We start from the raw sequence: 20,090 nt of genomic DNA on the forward strand, positions 1-20,090 counted from the left end.
ATTGGGAAAACGTTGCCTGGTCTGATGAGTCTGGATTTCAGCTGCGACATTCAGATGGTAGGGTCAGAATTTGGTAAAAACAACATGAAAGCATGGATCCATTCTGCCTTGTATCAACAGTTCAGGCTGGTGGAGTCATGGTGTGGTGGATCCATCCTGCTTTGTATCTAGGGCTCAGACTGGTGGTGTCATGGTGTGGAGGATCCATCCTGCCTTGTATCAATGGTTCAGGCTGGTGGTGGTGGTGTCATGGTGTGGAGGATCCATCATGCCTTGTATCAACGGTTCAGGCTGGTGGTGGTGGTGTCATGGTGTGGAGGATTCATCATGCCTTGTATCAACGGTTCAGGCTGGTGGTGGTGTCATAGTGAGGTGGATCCATCCTGCCTTATATCTACAGTTCAGGGTGGTGCTGTGACAGTGTGGAGGATCCATCCTGCCTTGTATCAGTGGTTCACGCTGGTGGTGGTGTGACAGTGTGGAGGATCCATCCTGCCTTGTATCACTGGTTCAGGCTGGTGGTGATGGTGTCATGGTGTGGAGGATCCATCCTGCCTTGTATCAATGGTTCAGGCTGGTGGTGATGGTGTCATGGTGTGGAGGATCCATCATGCCTTGTATCAATGGTTCAGGCTGGTGGTGGTGGTGTCACTGTGTGGTAGATGTTTTCTTGGCACTAGTAGGTGTACCTAATAAAGTGGCCGGTGAGTGTATATGAGGACATGTTGGCATACAACTAAATGAACATGAAACATGTCTTAGAAATTCATTCTCCACTCGGCTGATGGCAATTGTTGGTGGGTATTAGTAGAAGTCCTCAGGTTTGAGCATTATTTCATGATGAACGATGTGTTCCATCAGATCTGCTGGGCTACAACAAAATGGCCAAGAAGAACCAATCACAGAGAAGCCTGTCTTTTACCCATGCTGCTGAGCATTGGGGGATGGGCACTGTTGTTGCAGGAAGTGAATGGAAGAGAGTTGTGAGCGATGGAGGCTAACTGCAGCAACCTAACAGAGAGGATATTACAGCTCACCCTGGAGATCATCTACCTGCTGACCGGGGAGGTGAGGAGGATTTTATTCCAGCAGAAAATCACCAAGAAGGGTCTATTTGTATTGGATATATTTGTAGTTTACTTTTTTTATTAGTAAATATTTTTTTTAGCTAAAAAAATGACAACTTTTTGGGCTCACAACTTGATGGAATGGATTTTTTTAACCCGTTACAAGACAAAGAATTTGTGTAAAAACGGCTGGATCATTAAATAAAAAATGTAGTTTCTTTTTTTGCTGCTAAATCATCACGGGCATACATTTTTCCTGAATTTTTATGTTCCTGAAATCTGACAAAGACAAAGTTTTACAGAATTTGTGTAAAAACGGGCTGGATAATTAAACAGAATTTTGTTTCTTTTTTTTGCTGCTAAATCATCACGGGTATACATTTTTCCTGAATTTTTATGTTTCTCAAATCTGGGCATTTTAGACAAATTTTTGCTGCCAAAACCAGTGAGGATTCTGCGATCCCAGTTTTATTCCAGCAGCAAGTCACCACCAAATGTCTAAGGGATACATTTTTAGCTCACTGTGTTTTTGTAACATTTTTAACTGATGAAAAAATAACAACTTTTTTGGTCTCATAACTGGATAAAACATATTTTTAAAATTTTTAATATTTTTTCAAACAATTTGCAGAACAAAGTTTTACAGAATTTGTGTAAAAACGGCTGGATAATTTTTAAAAAAAGTTTCTTTTTTTGCTGCATATATTTTGTAATATATAAAAAATGCGTTTCAACATACAGTGTGTGTGTGTGTGTGTATATATATATATGTGTGTATATATATATATATATATATATATATATATATATATATATATATACACACAGTGGGGCAAAAAAGTATTTAGTCAGCCACCAATTGTGCAAGTTCTCCCACTTAAAAAGATGAGAGAGGCCTGTAATTGGCATCATAGGTAGACCTCAACTATGAAAGACAAAATGAGAAAAAAAATCCAGACAATCACATTGGCTGATTTGGAATGAATTTATTTGCAAATTATGGTGGAAAATAAGTATTTGGTCAATATCAAAAGTTCATTTCAATACTTTGTTATACAGTCAGGTCCATAAATATTGGGACATCGACACAATTCTAACATTTTTGGCTCTATACACCACTACGATGGATTTGAAATGAAATGAACAAGATGCGCTTTAACTGCAGACTGTCAGCTTTAATTTGAGGGTATTTACATCCAAATCAGGTGAACACTGTAGGAATTACAACAGTTTGCATATGTGCCTCCCACTTGTTAAGGGACCAAAAGTAATGGGACAATTGGCTTCTCAGCTGTTCCATGGTCAGGTGTGTGTTACTCCCTCATTATCCCAATTACATTGAGCAATTACAAAAGGTCCAGAGTTCATTTCAAGTGTGCTATTTGCATTTGGAATCTGTTGCTGTCAACTCTCAAGATGAGATCCAAAGAGCTGTCCCTATCAGTGAAGCAAGCCATCATTAGGCTGAAAAAACAAATCAAACCCATCAGAGAGATAACAAAAACATTAGGCGTGGCCAAAACAACTGTTTGGAACATTCTTAAAAAGAAGGAACGCACCGGAGAGCTCTGCAACACCAAAAGACCCAGAAGACCACGGAAAACAACTGTGGTGGATGACCGAAGAATTCTTTCCCTGGTGAAGAAAACACCCTTCACAACAGTTGGCCGGATCAAGAACACTCTCCAGGAGGTAGGTGTATGTGTGTCAAAGTCAACAATCAAGAGAAGACTTTACCAGAGTGAATACAGAGGGTTCACCACAAGATGTAACCCATTGGTGAACCTCAAAAACAGGAAGGCCAGATTAGAGTTTGCCAAATGACATCTAAAAAAGCCTTCACAGTTCTGGAACAACATCCTATGGACAGATGAGACCAAGATCAACTTGTACCAGAGTGATGGGAAGAGAAGAGTATGGAGAAGGAAAGGAACTGCTCATGATCCTAAGCATACCACCTCATCAATGAAGCATGGTGGTGGTAGTGTCATGGCGTGGGCATGTATGGCTGTCAATGGAACTGGTTCTCTTGTATTTATTGATGATGTGACTGCTGACAAAAGCAGCAGGATGAATTCTGTAGTGTTTCGGGCAATATTATCTGCTCACATTCAGCCAAATGCTTCAGAATTCATTGGAAGCCGCTTCACAGTGCAGATGGACAATGACCCAAAGCATACTGCAAAAGCAACCAAAGAGTTTTTTAAGGGAAAGAAGTGGAATGTTATGCAATGGCCAAGTCAATCACCTGACCTGAATCCGATTGAGCATGCATTTCACTTGCTGAAGACAAAACTGAAGGGAAAATGCCCCAAGAACAAGCAGGAACTGAAGACAGTTGCAGTAGAGGCCTGGCAGAGCATCACCAGGGATGAAACCCAGCGTCTGGTGATGTCTATGCGTTCCAGACTTCAGGCTGTAATTGACTGCAAAGGATTTGCAACCAAGTATTAAAAAGTGAAAGTTTGATTTATGATTATTATTCTGTCCCGTTACTTTTGGTCCCTTAACAAGTAGGAGGCACATATGCAAACTGTCGTAATTCCTACACCGTTCACCTGATTTGGATGTAAATACCCTCAAATTAAAGCTGACAGTCTGCAGTTAAAGCACATCTTGTTCATTTCATTTCAAATCCATTGTGGCGGTGTATAGAGCCACAAATGTTAGAATTGTGTTGATGTCCCAATATTTATAGACCTGACTGTATATCCTTTGCTGGCAAAGGATATATATATATACACACACATATAAATGTACACAGACACTGTATATTGAAATTAGTTTTTTATATATTACAAAATATATGAAGAAAAAAAAATGTGTGTATATATATATATATATATATATGTGTGTGTGTGTGTGTGTGTGTATGTGTGTGTGTATATATATATATATATATATATATATATATATATATATATATATATAGAGAGAGAGAGAGAGAGAGAGAGAGAGAGAGAGAGAGAGAGAGAGAGAGAGAGAGAGAGAGAGAGATGTGTTTTTTGCATATTTTTAAAAATATTTTCATATATTTTGTAATATATAAAAAACTAATTGCAACATACAGTGTGTGTGTGTATGTAGATATATATAATATGGCCAAAATTGAAGTATTTCAAATATATGTCAATATATTTGGGAAGAATATTTTTAAATTATATTTACAATATATTTTGCTTCCATTTGGGGAAGCCTGACCATGGGGAACCACGTTATCTTGGATCACACGTTCAAGGCAAGTTTTAGATATATTGGAGGTATTCCTCTAAGAAGCAGAAGAGGTCCCAGTATAGCCACCTGGTCTTGTTCCTCTGATCTGTCTTTGATAGCATAAGTCAGGTCCTCCATCTCTTCAATGTCATTCGTCCTGGTGCACCATTGAGAACCATTGAGCACCACTGAGAACCATTGAGCACCACTGAGAACCATTGAGCACCACTGAGAACCAATGAGCACCATTGAGAACCATTGAGCACCGCAGAGAACCATTGAGCACCACAGAGAACCATTGAGCACCATTGAGAACCATTGAGCACCGCAGAGAACCATTGAGCACCACAGAGAACCATTGAGCACCACAGAGAACCATTGAGCACCACAGAGAACCATTGAGCACCACAGAGAACCATTGAGCACCACAGAGAACCATTGAGCACCACAGAGAACCATTGAGCACCACTGAGAACCATTGAGCACCACAGAGAACCATTGAGCACCACAGAGAACCATTGAGCACCACAGAGAACCATTGAGCACCACAGAGAACCATTGAGCACCACAGAGAACCATTGAGCACCACAGAGAACCATTGAGCACCACAGAGAACCATTGAGCACCACAGAGAACCATTGAGCACCACAGAGAACCATTGAGCACCACAGAGAACCATTGAGCACCACAGAGAACCATTGAGCACCACAGAGAACCATTGAGCACCACAGAGAACCATTGAGCACCACAGAGAACCATTAAGAAACATTAAGAACCACTGAGCACCACTGAGAACCATTGAGCACCACTGAGAACCATTGAGCACCACTGAGAACCACTGAGAACCACTGAGCACCACTGAGAACCATTGAGCACCACTGAGAACCATTGAGCACCACTGAGAACCATTGAGCACCACTGAGAACCATTGAGCACCATTGAGCACCACTGAGCACCACTGAGCACCACTGAGCACCACTGAGCACCATTGAGCACCACTGAGAACCACTGAGAACCATCGAGCACCACTGAGAACCACTGAGAACCATTGAGCACCACTGAGCACCACTGAGCACCACTGAGAACCACTGAGCACCACTGAGAACCACTGAGAACCACTGAGAACCACTGAGCACCACTGAGCACCACTGAGCACCACTGAGCACCACTGAGCACCACTGAGCACCATTGAGCACCACTGAGCACCATTGAGCACCATTGAGCACCACTGAGAACCATTGAGAACCATTGAGCACCACTGAGAACCATTGAGCACCACTGAGAACCACTGAGCACCACTGAGCACCATTGAGCCACAGTAGGGGCTGCCTGTGGCTTCCATTGGCTTGGTACACAAGCTCGTGCCGCGTTTAGGAGATGCTTGAGAAGAGATTTCTGATCGTTTTTCCATTCTCTTTCATAACCCGCATAAGTCACCGAGTTACCAAAGATTTACAGAATTGATGTCGCTGGCGGTTAGAGAATTGCAAACTTTTTTGTTTCTAAAAAAATCTTTTTTGAATCATCACAGGTACTTTTTTTTTTCTTGAATTTTCTTTTCTTGAAATTTGGGCATTTGAAGCACTTTTTGTTGACCAAACTGGTGAAAATATCATTACCTCTAAAAGGGTGATGTGGTGGATCAATTCATAGCAAAGAGGGAGGATGATGGCAAGAAGTTGCAGTTTCTGTTGTTGGGAAATGTCTATCATGATTGGTGATCTCTCCACAGGATGACGTAGTCGTGAGGAAGACATCGGGAGATGGAGAGTACTCCATTATGGTTCCTCTATATTCCTTACTGCTTCCAGAAAGAAACAATGAGGGGAAGATTCTAGAAGTTACCCAGAAGATCACTGACCTGCTGACAGGAGAGGTGAGCGGTGCTGGGAATTCTGGGACATTCTCCAGTAACAGACAAGGGATGTGTCTGGATGGTGACTGTATCATTGTGTGCGTCAGGTTCCTAGAAGGCTCCATACATATCAAGGTGTGTACAATATAGGATCGGGGTTGGGGATGTTTCTACACCTATAGAGCCTTGTCTTCTCTCCCCGGACACCGCATTCACTATATCCGCTCTCCCCGGACCCCACATTCCCTATATCCGCTCTCCCCGGACCCCGCATTCACTATATCCTCTCTCCCCGGACCCCGCATTCACTATATCTGCTCTCCCCGGACCCCGCATTCACTATATCCTTTCCCCCCCGACCCCGCATTCGCTATATGCACTCTCCCCGGTCCCCGCATTCGCTATATCCGCTCGCCCCGGACCCCGCATTCGCTATATCCGGTCTCCCCGGACCCCGCATTCGCTATATCCGGTCTCCCCGGACCCCGCATTCGCTATATCCGGTCTCCCTGGACCCTGCATTCACTATATCCGCTCTCCCCGGACCCCGCATTCACTATATCCGGTCTCCCCGGACCTTGCATTCACTATATCTGCTCTCCCCGGACCCCGCATTTACTGTATCCGTTCTCCCCGGATCCGGAATTCCCTATATTCGCTCTCCCTGGACCCCACATTTACTATATCCGCTCTCCCCAGACCCCGCATTCACTATATCTAGTCTCCCTGGACCCCGTATTCACTTTATCTGGTCTCCCCGGACCCGGCATTCCCTATATTCGCTCTACCTGGATCCTGCATTTACTATATCTGGTCTCCCCAGAACCCGCATTCACTATATCTGCTCTCCCCGGACCCCGCATTCACTATATCCGTTCTCCCCGGACCCGGCATTCCCTATATTCGCTCTACCTGGATCCTGCATTTACTATATCTGGTCTCCCCGGACCCCGCATTCACTATATCCGTTCTCCCCGGACCCGGCATTCCCTATATTCGCTCTACCTGGATCCTGCATTTACTATATCTGGTCTCCCCGGACCCCGCATTCACTATATCCGTTCTCCCCGGACCCGGCATTCCCTATATTCGCTCTACCTGGATCCTGCATTTACTATATCTGGTCTCCCCGGACCCCGCATTCACTATATCCGTTCTCCCCGGACCCGGCATTCCCTATATTCGCTCTACCTGGATCCTGCATTTACTATATCTGGTCTCCCCGGACCCCGCATTCACTATATCCGTTCTCCCCGGACCCGGCATTCCCTATATTCGCTCTACCTGGATCCTGCATTTACTATATCTGGTCTCCCCGGACCCCGCATTTACTCTATTCAGTCTCCCCAGACCCCGCATTCACTATATCTGCTCTCCCCGGACCCCGCATTCACTATATCCTTCCCCCCCCGACCCCGCATTCGCTATATGCACTCTCCCCGGTCCCCGCATTCGCTATATCCGCTCGCCCCGGACCCCGCATTCGCTATATCCGGTCTCCCCGGACCCCGCATTCGCTATATCCGGTCTCCCCGGACCCCGCATTCGCTATATCCGGTCTCCCTGGACCCTGCATTCACTATATCCGCTCTCCCCGGACCCCGCATTCACTATATCCGGTCTCCCCGGACCTTGCATTCACTATATCTGCTCTCCCCGGACCCCGCATTCACTGTATCCGTTCTCCCCGGATCCGGCATTCCCTATATTCGCTCTCCCTGGACCCCACATTTACTATATCCGCTCTCCCCTGACCCCGCATTCACTATATCTAGTCTCCCTGGACCCCGTATTCACTTTATCTGGTCTCCCCAGAACCCGCATTCACTATATCTGCTCTCCCCGGACCCCGCATTCACTATATCTGTTCTCCCCGGACCCGGCATTCCCTATATTCGCTCTACCTGGATCCTGCATTTACTATATCTGGTCTCCCCGGACCCCGCATTTACTCTATTCAGTCTCCCCAGACCCCGCATTCACTATATCCGCTCTCCCCGGACCCTGCATTCACTATATCCGCTCTCCCTGGACCCTGCATTCATTATATCCGCTCTCCCACAGTACACAGAACATGGAAATGCAATTATTTTAGTAAATATAAACTGCTAAATCCCTTTTCTCATCAGCAGTTAGAGCAGTCTTGTGACTATCAGTGTCCAGCAGTGCACTGGTTAAAGCTTGTAGGAGTTTTCATTTTGGTTCTAGGAGGATGCAGGACCCCTGACCTCTGTCTGGACAGTGCTGATTGGCCCTGTGCCCACATGCCCTCTCTTAAGAAAAAAAAAAACCTCTCTAGCAATACATTGAGCATGTGCAGAATAACTCACAATATGTCTTGTGAGGAGATAAGAGGGGGACAGTGGAAGAAGGGGAGGATCAGAGAAGTCAGGATCAAACATCCTTTTTACACAATGCAAAGGATTAACCCCTTAGGTTCCACAGTGGGTATAATAGGCATGCTTTACTGCATATACAGACTGATTTTACTGCCATGGGTTTGGTAACAGTTTAGGGTGTCAAGATGTCTCCATGGAAGATCAGAAGCATTTTTAATACTGTACTTTATATTCAGAGTGGAATCTGGAAAACATTCAATGTTGGTATCAAAGAGATAAAAGAAGAAAATGAGGATATTGTGATGAAGGAGCAACAATATCTAGAAGGACACAAGGATCTCTACAAGGACGTCATGATGGACAATCAGCCGCCCCTCACATCACTGGGTAAGAGGAGACTTTATTGTAAAGGAGAGAGCAGTACGGAGGGTCCACCTAGATCCTCCATCATCTGATAAACACATAGAAACAATGGATTCAGTCAGTGTGTGTGTTTCCTACAGATGGATCCAGTCATGGGAACTTACAAGAGAGATGTCCCCGTCCTCTGTATTCCCGGGATTCCACACAGGAAGATCACACCATCCCTCACCATCATCAGGTAGATGGATCCAGTAATGGGAACCCACCAGAGAGATGTCCCCATCCTCTGTATTCCCGGGATTCCACACAGGAAGATCTCACTATCTCATGTAAGGTTAAAGAAGAGATAAAAGAGGAGGAGGAGGAGCTTGGTGTGATGGAGGTGTTTTCAGGACACAAAGATCCCTTCATGGAGGTCATAATGGAGCCATTTAGTGACACAGACCCACCAGGGACATGTCCCCATCCTCTGTATTCCCGGGATTCCACACAGGATGATCACAACTATGCACAACCTGATCAGGTAGGTAGGACTAAGTATCCAGAACATAATAATGGTTCTAAGCTATAGGAGGGCATTCTTCTATTTTCACTTAATCTCGTTTATCAATGTAGTCTGTCATCTTTGGGGTCCAGGGTGAAGAACTGGGTGATGTCCCCCCCGGGATTCCACACAGGAAGGTCACACCATCCCTCACCATGATCAGGTAGATGGATCCAATAATAGGAACCCATCATAGAGATGTCCCCGTCCTCTGTGTTCCCCGGATTCCACACAGGAAGGTCACACCATCCCCCACCATCATCAGGTAGATGGATCCAGTAATGGGAATCCACCAGAGAGATGTCCCTGTCCTCTGTATTCCCGGGATTCCACACAGGAAGGTCACACCATCCCCCACCATCATCAAATAGATTGATCCAGTAATGGGAACCCACCAGAGAGGTGTCCCCGTCCTCTGTATTCCCTGGATTCCTCACAGGAAGGTCACACCATCCATCATCGGGTAGATGGATCCAGTAATGGGAACCCACCAGAGAGACGTCCCTGTCCTCTGTATTCCCAGGACTCCACACAGGAAGGTCCCACCACCCCTCACCATCATCAGGTAGATGGGTCCAGTAATGGGAACCCACCAGAGAGATGTCCCCGTCCTCTGTATTTCCAGGACTCCACACAGGAAGGTCCCACCACCCCTCACCATCATCAGGTAGAAGGGTCCAGTAATGGGAACCCACCAGAGAGATGTCCCTGTCCTCTGTAATCCTGGGATTCCCCACAGGAAGGTCTGAAGATGTTGTAGGCTGAAGATGTTGTAGGCGGGGCTGAAGATGTTGTAGGCGGGGCTAGGTGTCTGGTACCCAATGTGGTGGAAAATACATGTAGAGACCAAGAAATGTAGCAAAGACTAGTAACACAAAGTTCCAATGGGGTGGCAATACTACTCTTTCCCTACTCCTCTGGAACCTTTCCCTATATTAGACATGCCGTCCCTCACCAATGGGTTCCCGTCTCTATTGTAGCCACTTCACAAATGCGCCATTTATTAGCACTGCCCACACTAAAGATGGCCGTAGAGGTCAATCCAATTAGACGACTGCTCCCCTGATGATGCCTACAGAGGCCTCAGAGGAACAAGAGTTCCTCTTGTCCACCGTCCGCTCTGCCGAACAACCCCACCTGTGGAGGGAGGCCAAACTACACTGTTGAACTCAAACTTGCCTCATTGTCTGGATAATAGTGCTCACCGTCATATTGTGATTTTCAGAGGGAAGACGTGATGGGGGTAAAGCCTGGTGTCACAGAGGTAGGAGAGATGGATGTGATCTGTGATCGGTTGTCAAGAGGTGAAATGACGGTGACAACGAAGGAGGAATCTTCACTAAATGTCGGTTCAGGTACGCATTACATCCAAAAATGCAGCGCGTCTTATTCTCACGGTCATTTTTTTCACCTTTCTGTGTTGCCTGCCAGGCACTTTTACCCTCTTCCTGCCTGGGCCAATTTTCAGCTTTCAGCGCTGTCGCACTTTGAATGACAGTTGCGCGGTCGTGCAACACTGTACCCAAACAAAATTTTTATAATTTTTTTGAGACAGATAGAGCTGTCTTTTGGTGGTATTAATCACGACTGGGAGGGGGTATTTTTTACTAAACAAATAAAAAAGATTGAAAATTTTGAAAAAATAAGTTTTTTTCTTAGCTTGTTATAACATTTTGTAAATAAGTAATTTTTCTCCTTCACTGATGTGCGCTAATGAGGCTGCACTGATGGACACTGATGAGGAGGCACTGATAGGTGGCACTGATGGGCATGGACGGGCATCACTTGTGGGTATTGACAGGTATCACTGATGGGCACTGAAAGGCAGCACTCATATATGGCACTGATGGGCTGCACTGATGGACGGCACTGATGAGGAGGCACTGATAGGTGGCACTGATGGGCATTGACAGGCATCACTGGTGGGCATTGACAGGCATCACTGATAAGCACTGAAAGGCAGCACTCATATATGGCACTGATGAGGAGGCATTGATAGGTGGCACTGATGAGCATTGACAGGCATCACTGGTGGGCACTGAAAGGCAGCACTCATATATGGCACTGATGAGGAGGCATTGATATGTGGCACTGATGAGAATTGACAGGCATCACTGGTGGGCACTAAAAGGCAGCACTCATATATGGCACTGAAAGGCAGCACTCATATATGGCACTGATGAGGAGGCACTGATAGGTGGCACTGATGGGCATTGACAGGCATCACTGGTGGGCACTGAAAGACAGCACTCATACTGTATATGGCACTGATGAGGAGGCATTGATAGGTGGCATTGATGGGCATTGACAGGCATCACTGATGGGCATTGACAGGCATCACTGGTGGGCACTGAAAGACAGCACTCATATATGGCACTGATGAGGAGGCATTGATAGGTGGCATTGATGGGCATTGACAGGCATCACTGGTGGGCATTGACAGGCATCACTGATGGGCACTGAAAGGCAGCACTCATATATGGAACTGATGGGCGGCACTCATATATGGCAATGATGAGGTGGCACTGATGGGCATTGACAGGCATCACTGATAAGCACTGAAAGGCAGCACTCATATATGGCACTGATGAGGAGGCATTGATAGGTGGCACTGATGGGCATTGACAGGCATCACTGGTGGGCATTGACAGGCATCACTGATAGGCACTGAAAGGCAGCACTCATATATGGCACTGAGAGGCAGCACTCATATATGGCACTGATGGGCAGCACTCATGTATGGCACTGCTGGGCGGCACTGATGGGCATTGACAGGCATCACTGGTGGGCACTGAAAGGCAGCACTCATATATGGCACTGATGAGGAGGCATTGATAGGTGGCACTGATGAGCATTGACAGGCATCACTGGTGGGCACTGAAAGGCAGCACTCATATATGGCACTGAAAGGCAGCACTCGTATATGGCACTGATGAGGAGGCACTGATAGGTGGCACTGATGGGCATTGACAGGCATCACTGGTGGGCTCTGAAAGGCAGCACTCATATATGGCACTGATGAGGAGGCATTGATAGGTGGCATTGATGGGCATTGACAGGCATCACTGGTGGGCATTGACAGGCATCACTGATGGGCACTGAAAGGCAGCACTCATATATGGCACTGAAAGGCAGCACTCATATATGGCACTGATGGGCAGCACTCATATATGGCACTGATGGGAGGCACTGATGAGGAGGCACTGATGGGCATTGACAGGCATCACTGATAGGCACTGAAAGGCAGCACTCATATATGTCACTGAAAGGCAGCACTCATATATGGCACTGATGGGCAGCACTCATGTATGGCACTGATTAGCAGGCACTGATAGGTGGCACTGATGGGCATTGACAGGTATCACTGGTGGGCACTGAAAGGCAGCACTCACATATGGCACTGATAGGTGGCACTGACTGGCACTGATAGGCAGCACTGAAAGGGAGCTCTGATGGTCACTGGTATGTGGCATTGATGGGCACTGACAGGTGGCACTGATGATCAGTGTAGATGTCCCCTCTGAGGAATGCCACTTACCGGCTCTCCTCTCCCCACGCGCTGTCAGCATGAGGAGAGGACTGCCGATAACCGCCATTTCCTATTTACATGTGATCAGCTGTGATTGGACACAACTGATCACATGATAGAGCCTACGTCATCGGCTCTTTACTGTGATCACTGATCGCCGTAAGCCCCCCGGGGGTTGGCATGCGCAGCTAGAGTAGGAGAACATCATATGACGTCCTCCCAGTACATGCACTTCTGGCACCTCCAGCACTGAGTGTATGCAATGACAAGGGGTGCTGGGGGGTCTATTGATGCTGGCTGCTGGGGGATCTAATGTAGTTAGAGGGGATCCATTTTTGTGTGGGGGGTCTATTGTTGCTGGGGAGGTCTATTGTTGCTGTCGGGAATCTATTGTTGCTGGGGTGGAGGGATCTTATGTTGCTGGGGGTCATTGTTGTTGGGAGGGAGCTACTGTTGAGGGAGAGGTCTATTGATGCTGGCTGCTGGGAGATCTGTTGTTGCTGCTGGGGGTCTGTTGTTGCTGGGGTAGCATTTTGTTGAAGAGGGTCCATTGTTGCTGGGGGAGTCTAATGTTCATGGGGGGGAGATATATTGTTTCTGGAGAGTCGGCTGTTGCTGGTGGGAAATCTATTGTTTTTGGGGGAGAGGGGTCTTATATTCCCAGGGGAGTCGATTGTTGCTGGGAGGGATGTGCTGTTGTTGGAGAGGTCTATTGATGCTGGCTGTCAGGAGATCTGTTGTTGCTGCTTGGGGTCTGTGGTTGCTGGGGTAGTATTTTGTTGAGAAGGGTCTATTGTTGTTGGGGGAGTCTATTGCTCATGGGGGGGATATCGTTGCTGGGGGGGTGTCAATTGTTTCTGGCTGCTGGGGGATCTAATGTAGTTAGAGGGGATGCAGTTTTGTGTGGGGGGTCTATTGATCCTGGGGAGGTCTATTGTTGCTGTCGGGGAATCTATTGTTGCTGGGGTGGAGGGATCTTATGTTGCTGGGGGTCAATTGTTGCTGGGAAGGAGCTATTGTTGAGGGAGAGGTCTATTGATGCTGGCTGCTGAGAGATCTGTTGTTGTTGCTGGGGGTCTGTTGTTGCTGGGGTAGTATTTTGTTGAGGAGGGTCCATTGTTGCTGGGGGAGTCTATTGTTCATTGATCTGTTGTTACAGCTGGGGGTCTATTGTTGCTGGGGTGGATTTGTTTGTTGTGGGGGGGGGGGGGAATTGTTGGTGGTGGAGTGTATTGTTGTGGGGGGGTCTATTGTTGTGGGGGAGTGTATTGTTGCTGGGGGGTTCTATTGTTACTAACTGCAGGGATCTATCTTACTGCTTTTATTGTTATTATTAAAATAAAATAAATTATACTTGGTTCTGATACTTCGTTGGATGGTGCAAAGAGGTGCGGAGACAAGGGGTGACTCAGAAAAGGGAAGTTCCTGCACCTAATATCTGAGAAAAAAAGCCCCATTTGACGATTTTCTGGTTTTAATTCAAAACTGATGAGAAACCAGCAAATTGACAAAGGAAATTTTATTCTACAAGAATAAATTGGCTTGTCATGATATGATGGAAAAGCATCCAGTGTACCTATACCACATCCCATGCATTGGAGAGTACACCATATGAAAGGTCCATCTCCATTCCTCAATAGTACGTCATCTTCCCAACAAATGAGGAGGAGATACTGGACACCATATGAAATGTCCATCTCCATTCCTCAATATAACGTCATGTTCCCAAAAAATGAGGAGGAGATACTGGACACCATATGGAAGGTCCATCTCCATTCCTCAATATAACGTCATGTTCCCAACAAAAGAGGAGGAGATACTGGACACCATATGAAAGGTCCATCTCCATTCCTCAATATAACGTCATGTTCCCTACAAATGAAGAGGAGATACTGGACACCATATGAAAGGTCCGTCTCCATTCCTCAATATAACGTCATGTTCCCAACAAATGAGGAGGAGATACTGGACACCATATGAAAGGTACATCTCCATTCCCTAATCTAACATGTTCCCAAAAAATGAGGAGGAGGAAGGTCCATTTGTGTTCCTTGCCATGCCATAGTCATTAGTGTATGTAAACCACCAGCCAGTCTGCTATGGTTGCTTTGGTTGCATTGTGCACCATATCTGACCTCTATCCTTGTGGTGGTGTTGTTGTTGTTTTTATTACTGTACCTAATTCTGTGCCAGAGATCTAGCCAGTGAATTGTTGACTAGTAGACCAACCTACATGATTACTAAATGCAAAACATGAACAATGCTACTATTAATTAATAACAAATTTCAACAGGTGGAGCCAATGTCTGGAAGACCTCAGAAGGACGTCTTACTTTATCTGCAGACAATACTGGCGTGACACAATATTCTCCAGGAGTAATCACTGTTACCCAAAATACGCACCACAAACCTAATCCTACAGGAAGGTCAACAGATCAGTTTAATACCAAGGAGCCCAATAATGAATTCTGTACTGTTCTCCCAAAAGTCCAGCCAGAACAACCACCAGGTCCTTCCAATCCCGAGAGATCTTCCCCCAGTCATCTACATTCTTTTGGTGACTGTGAAAAATCGAGCCTAAAACACGGTGACCTGGTTGTCAATCAGAGAACTACCACCGATGACAAACCTTTCTCGTGTTCCGAGTGTGAGAAATCCTTTAAAAGGAAATCAGATTTATTTCTACACCACAGAGTCCACACCGGCGAGAAGCCCTACTGCTGTCCCGAGTGTGGCAAATGCTTCCAGAGAAGAGGAAACCTCAATATCCACATAAAAATTCACACCGGCGAGAAGCCCTTCTCCTGTCCTGAGTGCGGAAAGGGCTTCTCTGAAAAATGGGTCCGCAATAACCACATGAGAGTTCACACCGGCGAGAAACCGTTTTCCTGCTCAGAGTGCGACAGATGTTTTGCGCAGAAAGTGTCTCTGAAACTCCACCAGAGAACGCACCAGCAGAGACCGCTGAAAAACTAATGGAGGACTTTTATAGGCTGAATTGGTTAGAATAATCGTATGATAAAGGATCGGCCAACCCATGTGGAATATTATCGTTTTATGGCTTTGGTTTTCATTTTGTTGCGTATGGTAAATTCATTTTTTTAATGTATAATTTATTGTTCATCTTCACATTGCTCAGGTTGCTTTATACCAGGGGTGTCAAAATGGTGGCCCTCCAGCTGTTGCAAAACTACAAGCCCATCATGCCTCTGCCTTTGGGAGTCATGCTTGTAACTGTCAATCCTTTGGGAAGGTGCATGTGATCAGCACAGTGCCAATCACAACTATCCAGACAGAGGGTCAGGGGTTATGCAGCATCATAGGATAGTCAGAGCAGAATGAAAATACCTCCTACAAGCTTTAGCCAGTGCTCAGCTGGACACTGATAGAAGTCACAAAACTGCTCTATACTGCTGATGAGAAAAGGTATTTAGCAGTTTATATTTACTAAAATAATTGCATTTCCATGTTCTGTCTACTGTGGGAGACCAGATATAGTGAATGCGGGGTCCGGGGAGACCAGATATAGTAAATGCAGGGTCCGGGGAGACCAGATATAGTAAATGCTGGGTACGGGGAGAGAGGATATAGTGAATGCAGGGTCCTGGGACAGCGGATATAGTGAATGCAGGGACCGGGGAGAGCAGATATAGTGAATGCGGGGTCCGGGGAGAGCGGATATAGTGAATGCAGGGTCTGGGGAGAGCGGATAGAGTGAATGCAGGGTCTGGGGAGAGCGGATAGAGTGAATGAGGGGTCCGGGGAGAGCGGATAGAGTGAATGCGGGGTCCGGGGAGAGCGGATAGAGTGAATGCGGGGTCCGGGGAGAGCGGATAGAGTGAATGCGGGGTCCGGGGAGAGCGGATAGAGTGAATGCGGGGTCCGTGGAGAGCGGATAGAATGAATGCGGGGTCCGGGGAGAGCGGATAGAGTGAATGCTGGGTTCGGGGAGAGCGGATAGAGTGAATGCGGGGTCCGCGGACAGTTGTTACTGGGAAGAGAATTCGGGAAATTTCTTCAACAGGGATAAGATGAAAATACCCCGACATAGGTTGTCACCTTCTCCATTCTTTCAAAAATGAAAAAAAAAAAGGTTTCGGCTGGATTTTCAATTTTCTGAAGTTCTCCGGGAACGATGGTGGGGACTCGGATTGTCCTCCTTTTTTGGACACTCACCTGTGCAGGTATGCTGGGGCAGCCAAGCCTGAGTTAGGGACTAGGTTCGGGTAACGGAAGTCAAGCAGCCTGTCCTTAGGGGTGTACCTTTTGCAAGTGGGGGGTCCTGTAGTAGCAAGGGGGGTGGTTATCAGCAGACCAAAAAAGAGATTTGTGAAAAGAGATTCACAAGAAAGCGGCTACATTATGGACAGAATGCAATACTCAGAAAAATTTCCAAAAATTATGCTTTATTACACATTAATGATTGACACTCGGGCAATCGCCCTGGTTTACCATCACCTCAGTATGAGACAATACACACAGACCTAAAACCATTAAAATCACACCAAGACCGGTCTGGATATATATGTGCTGCAAAGGCTATGACAACCATAGTCTAAAGCATTTGCAGCACCGCACATTGGTTACACTCCCTGTAGGAGGTGTTTTCAAAAATTGTACCATAGGTATATAATATCACATGCATGAGGGTAGTTATCAGCACCCTCTTCCCTAGCCGTCCGTCCACCATAGCAATGGGCGCAGATCAGTGCCGCAGAGGGCCCGGCCTGGACGCTGGGTTCGGAAGAGAGTTATGGAGCTAGGTGGACTGCAAGCAGGGGCGGACTGACCATTTGGAAACTCGGGCACTGCCAGAGGGCCCGGGGTCAGTAGGGGGCCCCATGAGATGCCCCTGGTACCTTTTTCAAAGGCTTTTTTGAGTTTGGGCAAGGACACAGGGGCCCCATGATCCCCTATTGCGGGGGGCCATGAGTTGTCAGTCCACCCCTGACTGCAAGACTCCATTCTGGGAGCGAGGGAACAGAAATACCTGGATGGGGCATGTAGCAATATGTTATATGCTGTGTATGGCCTCTAGGGGTCTCACTACTTAGATACTGGTACAACTGTGTTATTCCCACTCTTTGGTTGTAGTTCTTAGGCAGACACATGTATAATGGCAGCTAGGAGCACCTAATAAATGTCTCCTACTAACTACAGTGTGTGAGCATCTGAGCAGGATCTACTAACAGAACATGGTGGCAGCTGGGCACTGAACCTCTGAATAGCAAGTCTTCTGTCTACAAATACAGATTGTGTGACACTAGAACTGTACAGAGAATCAGCAACTGTAAGTACAGAGTCCCTATCAGACTGCACTATGGAGAGTGGCCTGAAACCCCCTCAGAGACTGGATGTCACTTCTTCCAATCTCTCACAGACATGGAGACACTGGAAGGAAGAGTTTACTCTGTATGTGGACCTGACAGTGGCACCCAGAGATGAGCAGAGGGAAGTAAAGCTGTTTTATTACTTGATTGGGGAAAAAGGCAGAGAACTAGCCGAGACCCTGCTCACAGACAGCATGGCACTGACAGACATACTGCAAGCATTTGATAAGCACTGTGACCCCAAAAAGAATGAGACAGTGGAGAGATACAAGTTCTTCTCAAGGAATCAGGAGATTGGGGACAGTGTCGACAGATATGTGACAGAGCTGAGGAGACTGGCTGCAACCTGTGGATTTGGGGACATCAGGGACTCCCTTATCCGAGACAGGATAGTGTGTGGCATCAGAGACTCTCGCCTCAGAGACAGATTACTGAGGGAGGAAGAGCTGGCTTTGGAGAAATGTATACAAATCTGCAGGGCTGCTAAGCTGACTAAAGACAGGCTGAAGATGATGGAGGGCACCAGTGATGCCTCAGTACATGCAGTATCTGTGAAAGGCAGAGCAAGGTCCAGACTCCCTGTGAGCTCAGTCGAGTGTAAATACTGTGGCAAAAGACATGAAAGAGACAAAGAGAAATGTCCAGCGTATGGGGAGTCCTGCAGGACTTGTGGCAAGATGAACCACTTTTCAGCTGTGTGCAGATTCAAAACCAGCAAACAGTACAGACAAGTCCACACAGTGACCCAGGACACAGACGAGGACAGCACAGAGGGCATCACATGACTGCAGCTGCAGTCTGCAACAGAGAACGTCAATGTAGTCAAACAGCCAGTAGCCAATGATGCAAAGCAGCTCTTTGCCATATTTATGGTGGACGAACAGCCCATAAGATTTCAGCTGGATTGTGGAGCAAGCTGCAATGTCATTCCATTTGCTCTGCTTAACAAACAGGTTCCCATTGAGCCCACTGATAAGGTACTGGTCATGTACAACAAAAGTGTTCTGAAACCCATGGGAACATGCAAGCTAAAATTAAGAAATCCACGTAACAGAAAGAGCTACAGAGTGGAGTTTACTGTGTTGCAGGAGGACGATCACATTCCTTTGCTGGGAGTTAAAGCAGTTCAGGCGATGGACTTAATAAAGGTGCAGTCCCATAACATCATGGCTCTGGAAGTTTCTGAGAACACTCAAAATCCTAAACAAAAGGCAGAATACATTTTGGATTTTCACCACATAAAAACAGAGTATGCTGATTTATTTGAAGGTGATGGTTGCCTGGAAGGTAAATACAACCTAGAAATTGATCATACAATACAGCCTACCAGACTGCCTACAAGAAGAGTACCTGTAGCATTAATGCAACCGCTTAAAGAGGAACTGCAGGATTTGCACAGCAGAGGTATGATAGCACCAGTACAGGAAAGCACAGACTGGATAAGCAGTTTGGTGATAGTGAAAAAACCATCAGGCAAGTTAAGAATATGCATTGATCCTAAGCCACTGAACAAGGCCCTTAAAAGAAATCACTATCCAATGCCAACAATAGAAGATATTCTACCAGATCTATCAAAGGCTAAAATATTTTCGGTATGTGATGTGAAAAATGGGTTCTGGCACGTGGAACTGGATAAAGAATCAAGTTTATTAACAGCATTTTCTTCCCCATTTGGACGCTATAAGTGGCTGAGAATGCCAATGGGAGTAAGCCCGGCTCCAGAAGTGTTCCAACAAAAATTGATGCAAGCTTTGGAAGGACTGTCTGGAGTAAAAATAATAGCAGATGATATACTAATAGTTGGGGAAGGTGATGATCTAGAATCCGCAACAAAGGATCACGATAAAAAG

The 20,090-nt window shown here is 46.3% G+C and overlaps 2 protein-coding genes across 3 annotated transcripts in view; both read left to right on the plus strand.

Moving 5' to 3' along the window:
• The window catches only part of LOC149453472 (uncharacterized), a 78,704-nt gene that overhangs the window by 37,424 nt on the left and 21,190 nt on the right, over positions 1-20,090 (plus strand). The gene's annotated exons all lie outside the window — the stretch shown is intronic.
• LOC149453474 (uncharacterized) lies at positions 942-15,965 on the plus strand. 2 transcript variants are annotated; one of them, XM_089688457.1, is made up of 6 exons: positions 942-1,068; positions 6,013-6,156; positions 8,711-8,861; positions 8,978-9,360; positions 10,607-10,736; positions 15,204-15,965. In XM_089688457.1, the coding sequence occupies exons 1-6, from the start codon at positions 991-993 to the stop codon at positions 15,884-15,886; spliced, it is 1,569 nt and encodes a 522-aa protein (XP_089544583.1). In that variant the 5' UTR covers positions 942-990; the 3' UTR covers positions 15,887-15,965. The 2 variants fall into 2 exon arrangements, with proteins under 2 accessions (XP_089544583.1, XP_089544584.1); XM_089688458.1 differs by having other exon boundaries at positions 9,080-9,360.

This window comes from Staurois parvus, unplaced genomic scaffold (assembly GCF_062004578.1).
Source record: "Staurois parvus isolate SC_StPar_1 unplaced genomic scaffold, SC_StPar_1.0 ptg000449l, whole genome shotgun sequence".
Classification (NCBI taxonomy): domain Eukaryota; kingdom Metazoa; phylum Chordata; class Amphibia; order Anura; family Ranidae; genus Staurois; species Staurois parvus.